Source organism: Cervus elaphus, chromosome 18, assembly GCF_910594005.1.
Source record: "Cervus elaphus chromosome 18, mCerEla1.1, whole genome shotgun sequence".
In the NCBI taxonomy this organism is placed as follows: Eukaryota; Metazoa; Chordata; class Mammalia; order Artiodactyla; family Cervidae; genus Cervus; species Cervus elaphus.
The window spans coordinates 110,098,942-110,111,167 of NC_057832.1; the positions used below are offsets into that span (position 1 = coordinate 110,098,942).

The window sequence follows — 12,226 nt, forward strand, 5'->3', positions numbered from 1 at the left end:
TTGATAGACCCCCTCCCCCAAGAAAGCCAAGCAAGTGGGTCCCGCCACCCTGCACAAAGAAAGCTCAGGAGTCCCACTGCAGCGGAGGGCACTTGGTGTTTAGTTTCCGGCCGGAGGACAGCGTCGCCCGAAACCCGGCTGAGTGCTGCGGACGCGGCAGGGTCCGAGCAGCCGCTTCTTGCCGGGCAGGGAGGGGGCGGGAGGCGGCCTGGCCGGGCGCGCCGCCGCCCGAGGCTGCGCCTGCTCGGGAGGACGCCCAGGGGATCGCCGGAGCCTCTCCCGATCAGAACTTTTTACGCTTCCCGCCCCCATCCCCTGCAGTCCCGGGGCTGCGCACCAGCAGGCAGGGGCCGAGGGGCGCCGCTGCGGAGTCCCCTTGCCGTCCCCTCCTCGGCTCGGCCGCCCGCAGCTTTGTTCCGGGCGCGCGGAGGGAAGGCGAGGCTGCGGCGGATCATGCCCAAGGTGTAGCCGCGAAGCGGAGGCATGGCTGCCGGAAGGTTACTGCTCTACACCGGCCTCTCGCTAGCGCTCTGCGCCCTCGGCATGCTGGCCGTGGCCATCTGCTCAGACCACTGGTACGAGACGGACGCCAGGAAGCACAGGGACAGATGCAAGGCCTTCAACACTCGCCGGATCGACCCCGGCTTCATTTACAACAACAACAACAACTTGCCACTCCGGGCCAGCCGCTCGCGCCTGGACCGCTGGGAGGGCAAGCTCCTCCGGGCCCGGAATCGCCGGCAGCTGTTCGCCATGAGCCCAGCCGACGAGTGCAGCCGGCAGTACAACTCCACCAACATGGGCCTCTGGAGGAAGTGCCACCGACAAGGCTTCGACCCCGAGATCGCGGCCCTGATTCGGAAAGGTAAGCGCATGGAGGCGAGGCGTGGCGCTGCGGAGAGCCGCGCGCCTCTAGGCCCGGCTGCCCTCGCCTGCCTTCGCCTGGCCGCAGCCTCTCAGATCTCTTGGTACCAGGAGGTCAGGTTATCCAGGCTCGGCTGAGCCTTGAAGTGGCCACATCTTGCCTCCCAACAGCTCGTAATGACGCTTACCTCTCCCTACTCAGCCTCTGGTCTTGGGTTTTTCTGACGGGATTCCGATAGAATCTCATGGTCCAGGGGTTTTACCCAGGAAGATGCTTCAGTAGTCTCTGAAGAGGAAGGGAATCTGTAATTTTGTGCGGTTAACAGAGGAATGAAACCGTTTAAGAGTGTTATGTCAGGGTAGACAGACTCCTAGTTTTAATCTTTGTTTTACGTGTTGAACTGATTCATCAAGGGCAACTGGGGAAACATCTCATAGGGAAGGCCTTATTCATGCCAGAAATGTTGAAGTGCTGTACCCTGCCCGGCATAATGCAGGCACTAGTCATAGAAACATTAATAAATCAGAGCCCCGGCCCTGTTTCAGCCCAAAGCCTGTTGACCTGTAGCAGCACACCACAGTTCTTGATTTCTCTTTTTGAGTGGTTGACAAAAATGTCTCCTGCACATTGAATATTAGCAGCATCTAATAAGCACAGGAAAGTAGTTTTTTCCCCCCAGTAACACCAGAGTGGGTACTTAAGAGGAAAAATGCTGGTTTCGAAGATTTGTAGAAAGAATATCCAGAGTATACGAAAGCAGAAAACAAACTGCATTTGCTAATGATAAAAATTTACTTGATTTTTTAATATGATCACAAAAATTTTTTAAAGTCTGCTCATCTGATGCAGTTTGTAGATCTTGCATGATTTATACTTTGGGGAGCATCCTGTTCCATTAGCCCACTGAAATATTGTTTGTGTGTATATTAATATTGCTTTGAAGAAGGGAATATGCATGCTGGAATATGCATTAATGATAGCTGCACCCTGGAAGTTGTGGTGCAATTTGATGAGTTCCTCCCACCCCCTTCATTTTCTTCATCTGTTAAATGGTAATACCAAGGTGAAAACAACGCTGTTGTCTGAAAGGTCTTTGTGGCTACCATATGAGGTAGTTTTTCCTAATGTCAATAATTACACTGCAGGGTTGCTGCTATTTTAAAATCTTGTGTATGACAACTGATGTTCTTTGATTTGTTAAAATGTTGAAGTGGATCAGAAAAAAAATTGTTAATTTGGAAAAAAAAAAAGTCAGTTGTTTAAGAAAGACAAACAGTGGGTATAGTTTGGGTGGCCACTCAGATTTAGGTGGGTAGGTTCAGAAAGAGAATCCATCTTAGTATTTGTTCTGCATCTTCTGTAGAATTACTAGGGATTTTAGATGATTTTGTTAAGAATGTGTTACTATTACAAGCATCACATCTGCTTCATGGTTAGACTCTTAGTAAAGTAGGGTGACCCGCTTGGAGCTCTACAACTTTGTCAAACTGTACAGGATATTAGAGATTTGCAGAAGAGGGAATCTTGGGTTTGGGAAAGAAGAGGAAGCAAAATAGATTTTGACAATGGTTGACTTTGTAACAGTTTTCAAATTCTAAGGTTCAGGAAAATGTTACTTTATGTGTCATTTTCTGCTTTCATTAAAATTGGAATGATAGGAAGTTAGCTGAAATGTGAGGAAGGATTCATGTTACTAACGACTGATAAACACTTGTAGGACTTGCTGAAAGACATTCTTGAATTTCCTTTCTTGAACATCTTGTGGAACAAGACTGGTATCCTTCTGCCTGATATTGGTTAACCCCACTGAGAAAAAGGGGACTGGAATTCATGACTTCTGGTAATTCCATTGAGAGCTTTGATTCCATGTTGCTCTGCTTGGCAATCGGACTAGAAAGGTTGACTTGGTCTGTGCACCAGAGGGATTGGTTACCATAGTGACATGTTCTTCCGGTGAAGCTGGAAGCACAGCGACAGGGAAAGGGATAGGGGAAGAATGTACAACATTTTGACTTTGTATGGGCTGATTTTGAATTGAAGCAACAGAAAATGGACAGGGCACAGCAGGGGGATTGAATACACTGATACCTTGAGTTGGCAGGGCATTGTGTTTCACTTGAACTAATGGAAACACTGTTTCCCATTACCCAAAATTCAGCAATCACTGTCAGCTGCAAGCACCTGCTTACCATGGCCATTTCTGTCCATTTGACATTCTTGTTAGGTATTATTGAGATAGATAGCATGCCAGACTTACAAATCTTGAAAGACTTAAGGTCACTATCTTCATTTTTAATCTCAAAACATAATCTTTGAAAGCCAGATCTGCTTTTTCTCAGCAGTGATGGACACACTGTGGAAATAAGTGCATCTTATGTTAGGAGAATTCACAAGCAATTCTAGTAGCATGCAGAATGTTCTTCCTAGATGTGCAGATTTTAGAAGGAAGTTAAAAAATAAAAAAATAAATTGATATCTTTTGTTTAAGTTTAAGACATCTTAGAGAAAAATATTTACCTCACAGTGTTTATTAGCAGTCTCAAAACCTATCTTAGACCTTTGGTTTTTTGGGAAACATCTTAGATTAAAATTCTGGAGATATGTGTTGGGCAGGGGGGAAAGGGAAATCAGAAAAAAAAATATGTAAAATCTGTCAATATTATGTGAAAATTAAAGATTTATCCTAGAGTCCTAAAGAACTCAATCGTTTATTAAGTCAATGTTCATTACATTAGAAAATGCTGTTTGTGCATTTTACAATAATACCACATAATTAATAAGGAAAAAAATCAAATCTATATCTGATTTGAAGACAAAGTCCTTTGGATTCATATGCTTTCTGAAATCCGTTTCTTGCCCTGCTGACATGACTGTGCCCACAAGAAGACGTTTCTGATCACTGTGTATTTATTTGTTTGTCTTATTGAACCATAAGTTCCTGGAGGGCAGGAAAGATAATCATTTGTAAAATACATCCGCCCGATGCTTGGTACTTGGGAAGTAACTCATACAAATTAGGTTCTCAGAAATGTATCCATCAAAAGCTTATTCTAATTGCTGGAACACTGTGTGGGAATCCAAATAAAGGATTAGTCAGAAAATTGTGATAGAAAAAAAGGACCAGTGTGACTCTCAGGGCAGCTTAATATTGCAACAGAGGCTTCATAATTTAACAAGGGAGATTTCTTGAGCAAAAGCTTTGCTAAGGAGTAAGAGCAACACAATACAGTTTTGGATAACACATGTCAATGAATAGACACATATCACCCACAATCGTTATTTTTCACGTTAGACAAAATTTTAATTTTTTCCTTCTTGAGGGTAGGATTTGAGTAGAAGATGTAGCAAAGATCACTCATCCTTGAATTCCCATCTGTGTCTATAATCAGGTCCTCTCATTTTCTTTCTTTTCAATCTCATCTGTGTCTTCCCGGTAAGTCACTGTGAGCACTGGGGACAGATGAATGACAGGATCAGTTTCTGAAATCCTAGAGACTTCCAAACTGTTAGAAGGAGCAAACACAGGGAGGAGTTTGTTCCAGGGAAGATTCAGATTCTTTGGTTAGTACTGAAATGTTATGTTGATACGGCTTGAAATCAGTAGACCTTCAACTGACATGCTAAGAACTTCTTTATTATTTGAAAATAGGCCTTATAGGAGAACTTGACCTAAATAATTATGGAGTGGTAGTCAATGTTCTAAAGTTTGTGTTAATAAAACCTTGTACACATTCACAGATTAATAATGGACTCAGCAAGTGTTTGCTGCACAGGTATTAGCGAATGGGCCCATATCACTGGAACAAAGACTGGTCCTTAGAATTTCCATCGTTCTGTTAGTATCACATAGAGTAAGTGCTGAGTCTGGGAGAACCAGAGTGACAGAAACAGATGCAGAGAAACACAGAGGTGGTGATGCTCCATTGTGTCCACAGTGGGATGAGGTCAGGTGGGAGGGAGTTAGGAAGAGTTGCCCTGAGGAAATGAAATTTGAACAAGATCTTCAGGACGTTTGGGGGCGGATGGGGAGGAAGGGCATTTCAGGCAAAGAGGCCAGCACAGGCACAGCCTTGGAGGTGTGAACCTGCTGTTTGGCCTTGTGAGTGTTGATTTCTAGGGCGAGGGAGAGGAGCAGACCAGGAGCTGGAGAGCAGGCGGGGACGGCGTTACGGAGCTTGTGGACTGAGATCCCCTGTAGCAGTGCTGCCCAAAGGGTGGCCACCAGCCACAGGTGTCTGTTTAAACTTAAAATAGTCATACTGAAATAAATTTAAAAATCACTCCCTTGGTCACATTACAGATGCTCAACAGCCATATGTGGCTAATGGCCATCATTTCAGATAGTAATAGTATTTCAGTTCAGTTCAATTCAGTTGCTCAGTTGTGTCCGACTCTTTGCGACCCCACGGACTGCAGCACACCAGGCCTCCCTTGTCCATCACTAGCTCCCGGAGTTTACTCAAACTCATGTCCATTGAGTCAGTGATGCCATCCAACCATCTCATCCTCTGTTGTCCCCTTCTCCTCTCGCCTTCAATCTTTTCCAGCATCAGGGTCTTTTCAAATGAGTCAGCTCTTTGCATCAGGTGGCCAAAGTATTGGAGTTTCAGCTTCAACATCAGTCCTTCCAATGAATATTCAGGACTTATTTCCTTTAGGATGGACTGGTTGGATCTCCTTGCAGTCCAAGGGGCTCTCAAGAGTCTTCTGCAATACCATAGTTCAAAACCATCAATTCTTCACCACTCAGTCGAAGTAAGAGTATTACTATTTATTATTAGTATTACTTTTAGTATTAATATTTATTAATAGTATTACTATTTGATTAATAGTGATCAAACTTGATGGTCAGGTACTCTTCTAAGAGTTTTATGTTTATTAGGTAACTTATTCTTCATGATACTGCGCTGAGGTGGGTATTTTTATTATTTATCTCTATTTTACAGTTGAGGAAACTGACACACAAAGCTCTCTTAACTTGTCACATTCTCATGATAAGAAAATGAAGGTGTCAGGCTTTGAATTCTGGCTCTGGGTTTGGAGACTTACCCACCCCACTCTACTGTCGCCAGAGAGTCTGTTGGGGCGGGAGTGGGTAGAGAAGAGGCTGGTGTATTGATTCCCCAAATTAAAAAAAAAAGTAGGGTTATTTTGCTGTTTACCTGAAACTAACACAACTTTGTAAATCAACTATTCTTCAATAAAAATAAACTTGCTCTTTCAAAGATATAGAAAAACAGGAAGTAATTTAGAGTCCACAAAGGTGAGACCTGCTGGAAGTCTTCAGGTTAGCACTGAGAGGAAGGTCATTTCAAAGCAAAACATTTCACCTTGCCTTGAGACCCGCCAACAGAATTTCATCCACCTTTTGTCCTGTAATTTTTGAGTATTTCTTTTTCTTTTTTTTTTTTGTTCGCTGTGGTAGATGCTGAGATTATAGAAATGAATGACATACACATTCATTCCACAAATACTTATTGAGGGTCTAGAGGCTGGGCATTGTGGAGAAGCTTACATTCCCTGGTGGGGTGGGCGGTGGAGAGACACAATAAATAAATACAGATGAAATAAAAATAACATCTAACGAGCTAATCAGCATAGAATATAACATGCAGTAGTGAATGCTATGAAATGTCTTCACCCTTGATACGCACAAAGGGGAAGATGAAACAATAAGCCAAAAGAATAAATAGTTCTATTAGTTTTGGTTTCATAATATCTGGAGGCTTTACCGGCTCACAGGCAGATACATACAAAACCCATGATATCTGTATAAGGCGTGCATCTCCATGCGTGTATGTTACATGTGTGTTGGGGGAGAACAAAGTCATCATGTGGTTCTTGTCCTGAGGGAGCTTATACTGTCATATGTGAGTAGACCAGGCTCTTTTGCAGGAGGTCACGTCTGTTTCAGCTGAATCAGGAATCATCTGGTCAGGGAGCTCAGGGGTGAGCTCATCTTATTGAGCCAATGAAGTCAAGAGCCTTATTTCTGTTGCAGAGGTCAGTTTATTTATTCTTTTACTGTAGGGTTGGTAAGGATCAATTAGAGGATCGATTCTATATTCCACTTTGGATTGTCAGTTAAAAATATTTTCTCCCTCTTTGCTATTAGTAGGTAATCCTAGGCCTTCAGGCAGAATCCTAAACACACTCTGGATCAGACTCTTCACACACACATGCACACATACACACACCTACCACACACACACACATATACATCTAGACATTGGATAATAGAGTCACAAGTGTTCATTCAGATGCAGATTCTTTTATAACTTCTTACCCCCAAAAATACACATAGAGAGAAGGCTGTGCATGAGTTGATGGATGAGTGGACAGCACATTTGTTCTAACGTCTTGATTGGACATCTGCTGTTTTTGAGACAATGCATCAGTCAGTCAGTCCAGTCAGTTCAGTTGCTCAGTTGTATCCAACTCTTTGAGACCCTGTGGACTGAAGCATACCAGGCTTCCCTGTCCATCACCAACTCCTGAAGCTTGCTCAAACTCATGTCAGTCGAGTTGGTGATGCCATCCAACCATCTCATTCTCTGTCGTCTCCTTCTCCTCCCGCCCTCAGTCTATCCCAGCATCAGGATCTTTTCTAATGAGTCAGTTCTTCACACCAGGTGGCCAAAGTATTGGAGCTTCAGCTTCAGCATCAGTCCTTCCAATGAATATTCAGGACTGATTTTTTTAGGTTAGGATTGACTGGTTTGATCTTCTTGTAGTCCAAGGGACTCTCAAGTCTTCTCCAACACCACAGTTCAAAAGCATCAATTCTTTGGTGTTCAGCTTTCCTTATAGTCCAACTCTCATATGCATACATGACTACTGGAAAAACCATAGCTTTGACTATATGGACCTTTGTCAGCAAAGTAATGTCTCTGCTTTTTAATATGCTGTCTAGGTTGGTCATAGCTTTTCTTCTAAGGAGCAAGTGTCTTTAATTTCATGGCTTCAGTCACCATCTGCAGTGATTTTGGAGCCCAAGAAAATAAAGTCTGTCACTGTTTCCACGGTTTCCCCATCTATTTGCCATGAAGTGATAGGACCGGATGCCATGATCTTCACATACATTCTTTTAAAGGACTTTGTTTCCTCATGTATAAAAGAGTAGGTTTGGATTGTATGAACGTCAAACCCTTTCACATTTGACGAGAAAGTTAAATGTAGGTGACAGGGGGTAAATAATGGGCAAATGGTTGAGAGAAGGTGAAAGAGAGGGAAAGGAAAGCAGGGTGAGGCAGGGGAAAGAAAGAGCAAATTGAAAGAGATGGAGATGTTTCAGAAAGGATCATGGCAGGGTGGTAGTTTGTAAAAGGAAGAGGTGGAAAACAAAGCAGCTAATTTTGTTCCAGTGTAGGACTGTGTAATAAAAACTCACCATCTCTCTTACTAATGATTTAAAATGCCATGTTGCAGATTGAGGTTAAAAAATCTAAAAACTTGATGGAGAAAGGTTGTGTTGGTTGCATGACAATATGGATGTACTTCATGTACTAAAAGTACAGAACTGTATTCTTTTTATTATTAATTTGTACTGGAGCATAGTTGCTTTACAATGTTGTATCAATTTCTGCTGTACGGCAAAGTGAATCAGCTCTGTGTATGCTCTGTTTTGGATTTCCTTCCCATTTGGGTCACCACAGAGTATTGAATACAGTTTCCTGTGCTATATAGTGGGTTCTCATTAGTTATCTGTTTTATAGATAATATCAGTAGTGTATATATGTCAATCCCAATCTCCCAATTCACCCCGATCTTCCCTTCCCCCTTGGTGTCCATAGTTTGCAAAACTGTATTCTTAAAAATGCTTCATATGATCAATTTTTGTTACATATCAGTTCAGTCGTGTCTGACTCTTTGGGACCCCGTGGTCTGCAGCTCACTGGGCTTCTCTGTCCATCACTAACTCTGTTTCACCACAATTAAAACAAAGAAATTAAGTAAAAGAATTAAGAAACTTAATAGAGAAAGGAGCTGGATTCCTGGTGTGTAGAATACTTCGTAACCAAGGATGTTCATTTATTCAACACATTTTTGAGCAGCTACTATGTGCCAGGCACTAACTCTGGTATGTTTTGGACATAGAAGTGAATGAAACAGACAAAATATCTGCCTTCATAGGCCTTCCATTGAAACACCTTTGAGGATTGTATCTTTTTTCTAAACAAAACTTTTCAAGAATACCAGTATATAAAACAAGTAAAAATAATGAATATGTTCCTTGGGTCATTTAAAAACCATTGTATGGTAAAGAACACTTCTCTGTGTTTATTCTAAAAATGCCTTTTGAGTTCCAGCTATTTCAGGCACATTACTTGGGGCTGGAGGATCCTGAGTGAGATAGGTATTAATAGCTCCTGTCCTCAAAGAGAAAAAAGGCAGTATACAGAAGGCTGACAAATAAAAACCCCAAGTTTAGTTCTTTTTTTAAAAAATATTTTAATTTTATTAGAGTATAGTTGATTTACAGTGTTGTGTTGGTTTCAAGTGTGCAGCAAAGTGATTCAGTTATACTTATTATTGTTGTTTAGTCACTAAGTTGTGTCCGACTCTTTATAACTCCATGGACTGTAGCCTGCCAGGCTCCTCTGTCCCTGGGATTTTCCAGTCAAGAATACTGGAGTGGGGTGCCATTTCCTCCTCCAGGGGATCTTCCCAACCCAGGGATGGTACCTGTGTCTCCTGCATTGGCAGGCAGATTCTTTTCCACTGATCCACCAGGGAAGCCCCACATATAAATATGTATCCGTCTGGTCAAGGCGATGGTTTTTCCATTGGTCATGTATGGATGTGAGAGTTGGACTATGAAAAAAGCTGAGTGCCGAAGAATTGATGCTTTTGAACTGTGGTGTTGCAGAAGACTCTTGAGAGTCCCTTGGACTGCAAGGAGATCCAACCAGTCCATCCTAAAGGGAATCAGTCCTGAATATTCATTGGAAGGAGTGATGTTGCAGCTGAAGCTCCAATACTTTGGCCACCTGATGCGTAGAGCTAACTCATTGGAAAAGACCCTGATGCTGGGAAAGATTGAAGGTGGGAGGAGAAGGGGATGACAGAGGATGAGATGGTTGGATGGCATCACTAACTCAATGGACATGAGTTTGAGTAAGTTCTTGGAGTTGGTGATGGACAGCGAGGCCTGGCGTGCTACAGTCCATGGGGTCGCAAAGAGTCAGACACGACTGAGCGACTGAACTGAACTGATATATGTGTATACAAATATATTTATTCTTTCTTAGATTCTTTTCCTCTCATCTTTTATCATAGAGGTTATTACAGAATATTGGATAGAGTTCCCTGTTCTATACAACACGTTGCTGTTCTATCTTTTATGTAACGGTGTGCATGTGTTCATCTCGAGCTCCTGATTTATCCCCCTCCTCCATGTTTTCTCTTTGGTAACCATAAGTTTGTTTTTGCTGTCTATGAGTCTGCTTCTGTTTTGTAAAAAAGTTCATTTGTAACTTAAAAAAAAATTAGATTCTACATATGAGTAATATTATATGATATTGGTCTTTGACTTCTCTTTGTATGATAATCTCTAGGTCCTTCCATGTTGCTGCAAATGGCATTATTTCATTTTTTATGACTGAATAATATTCCATTGTATATATGTACCATGGCTTCTTTATCCATTCCTCTGTCGTTGGACATTTAGATTGCTTCCATGTCTTAGCCATTGTAAAAGGTGCTGCAGTGGACATTGGGATACATGTATCATTTCAGACTATGATTTTGTACAGATATGTGCTCAGGAGTGGGATTACTGGATCATATGGTAACTCTATTTTAAGTTTTTAAAGGGACCTTCATACTGTTCTCCATACCAATTTACATTCCCACCAACAGTGTAGGAGGACTTCCTTTTCTCCACACCCTCTCTAGCATTTGTTTGTAGATTTTCTTTCTTTTTTTTTTTTTTGATGATGGCTGTTCTAACCAGTGTGAGATGGTAACCTCATTGTAGTTTTGATTTGCATTTCTCTGATAATTAGTGATGTTGAGCATCTATTCATGTGCTTTTTGGCCATCTATGTGTCTTCTTTGGAGAAATGCCTATTTAGATCTTCTTCCCATTTTTGGATTGGGTGTTTGTTCTTTTGACGTAGCTGGATGGGCTGTTTGTATGTTTTGGAGATCCAGGTTTGGTTCTTTGAGAGATTTATGTACTGAGGTCCTGAGTGATTCTTGAGTTCTGGAGCAATTAGAGGAAGCTTTGCCAAAAAGGGGACAGCTGGTCCTAAGATGTACTTAGGTTATCTGTGGGTTGATAAAATGAAATCTGAGCCTTAGTTAAAAGTGATTAATTAATAACGACAAGGTAATACTTGTCGAGTCTGCGTTCCACCCACATTTGTCCCCCAGACACCCAGTCCTTCTCCCAAGAAGCAGCTATTGCTCCCAGATTTTAAGAAATCATATCAGAGAAAGTCTGTTCAGTAATATTTAAAAATACCAGCAAGTATAAATATGTCAGGCAACGCACAGGTAATTTAAGGATGAAAAAAGTAAATCTGTATACACAGAGATGATTTTTAAAGCCCTATTCTAGGAGTCACTAGGAATCTTCTACAGGTGATGTTTATTCTGAGCGGAGGTTGCTGTTGGCATTCAGAGAAGTTTGACAGATTTGCTGCTTTTATGGGGGACTGCAGTATCTGAATTATTTCAATTGATTTTTTTTTGGCGTCCAAGTATTTTGCCAAGAAAAGGCAATTTACTTTATATTAGGTCATCTTCATAAATTTATATCATTTCCTGCATTTGAAAATGCCCTGCTGTCCTATATTCTGAAGCTCACTCTGTTGGACACTTTATTTGCTCTAGAGCAATCTCTCATTCAGATTTGCCCTCCATGTCTCTTCATCTTTGTAATAGCAGTTCTATTTAGGCAGACACAACTCTTATTCCCCAAGGCTCTGGAGTGTTTTGTAGACCTGGATGGGATAGGCTCATCTTTACCTTAAAGAAGCTCCGAGCTCCTGTGCTGCTGTGTGCTAATTAACCCAGCATTAGATACCACCTTGTGAGGCTGAGGACACGCGTCCCTTGTCTACTGACAGTTTTGCCCCAGGCTGTATACACTTATGAGTTCATGGAACACATCCGGGAATCACCATGGCACCACTGTCTTATAATAATAAAATAAACAAGTAAACAAAATATGAAAAACTTGTGTTCATTATTAATAGGACCATGGATAATAGGTATGGTTTGTTCATACGATGGAAACTACCACTGTACATTTAAAAGACATCTACTAGACCTACGTGTTTCCAAGTGGAGAAAGATAAAATTGGAGTGAAAGGATCAGGGTGCAGAATGAAATGAGGAGTATGATGCCCTTTA

General features: G+C 41.8%; 1 protein-coding gene across 2 annotated transcripts in view; it reads left to right on the forward strand.

Annotated features, from left to right (window-relative positions):
- Positions 1 to 408: 408 nt before the first annotated feature.
- TMEM178B (transmembrane protein 178B) overlaps positions 409 to 12,226 on the forward strand; it is a 398,497-nt gene continuing 386,679 nt past the window's right edge. For both annotated transcript variants that reach the window (XR_006334967.1, XM_043872724.1), the window contains exon 1: positions 409 to 865. Coding sequence is in view for 1 of the 2 variants with exons in the window: in XM_043872724.1 (XP_043728659.1) it covers positions 484 to 865 (382 nt within the window). In the remaining variant the exon portion in view is untranslated. The remainder of the gene's footprint in view (positions 866 to 12,226) is intronic.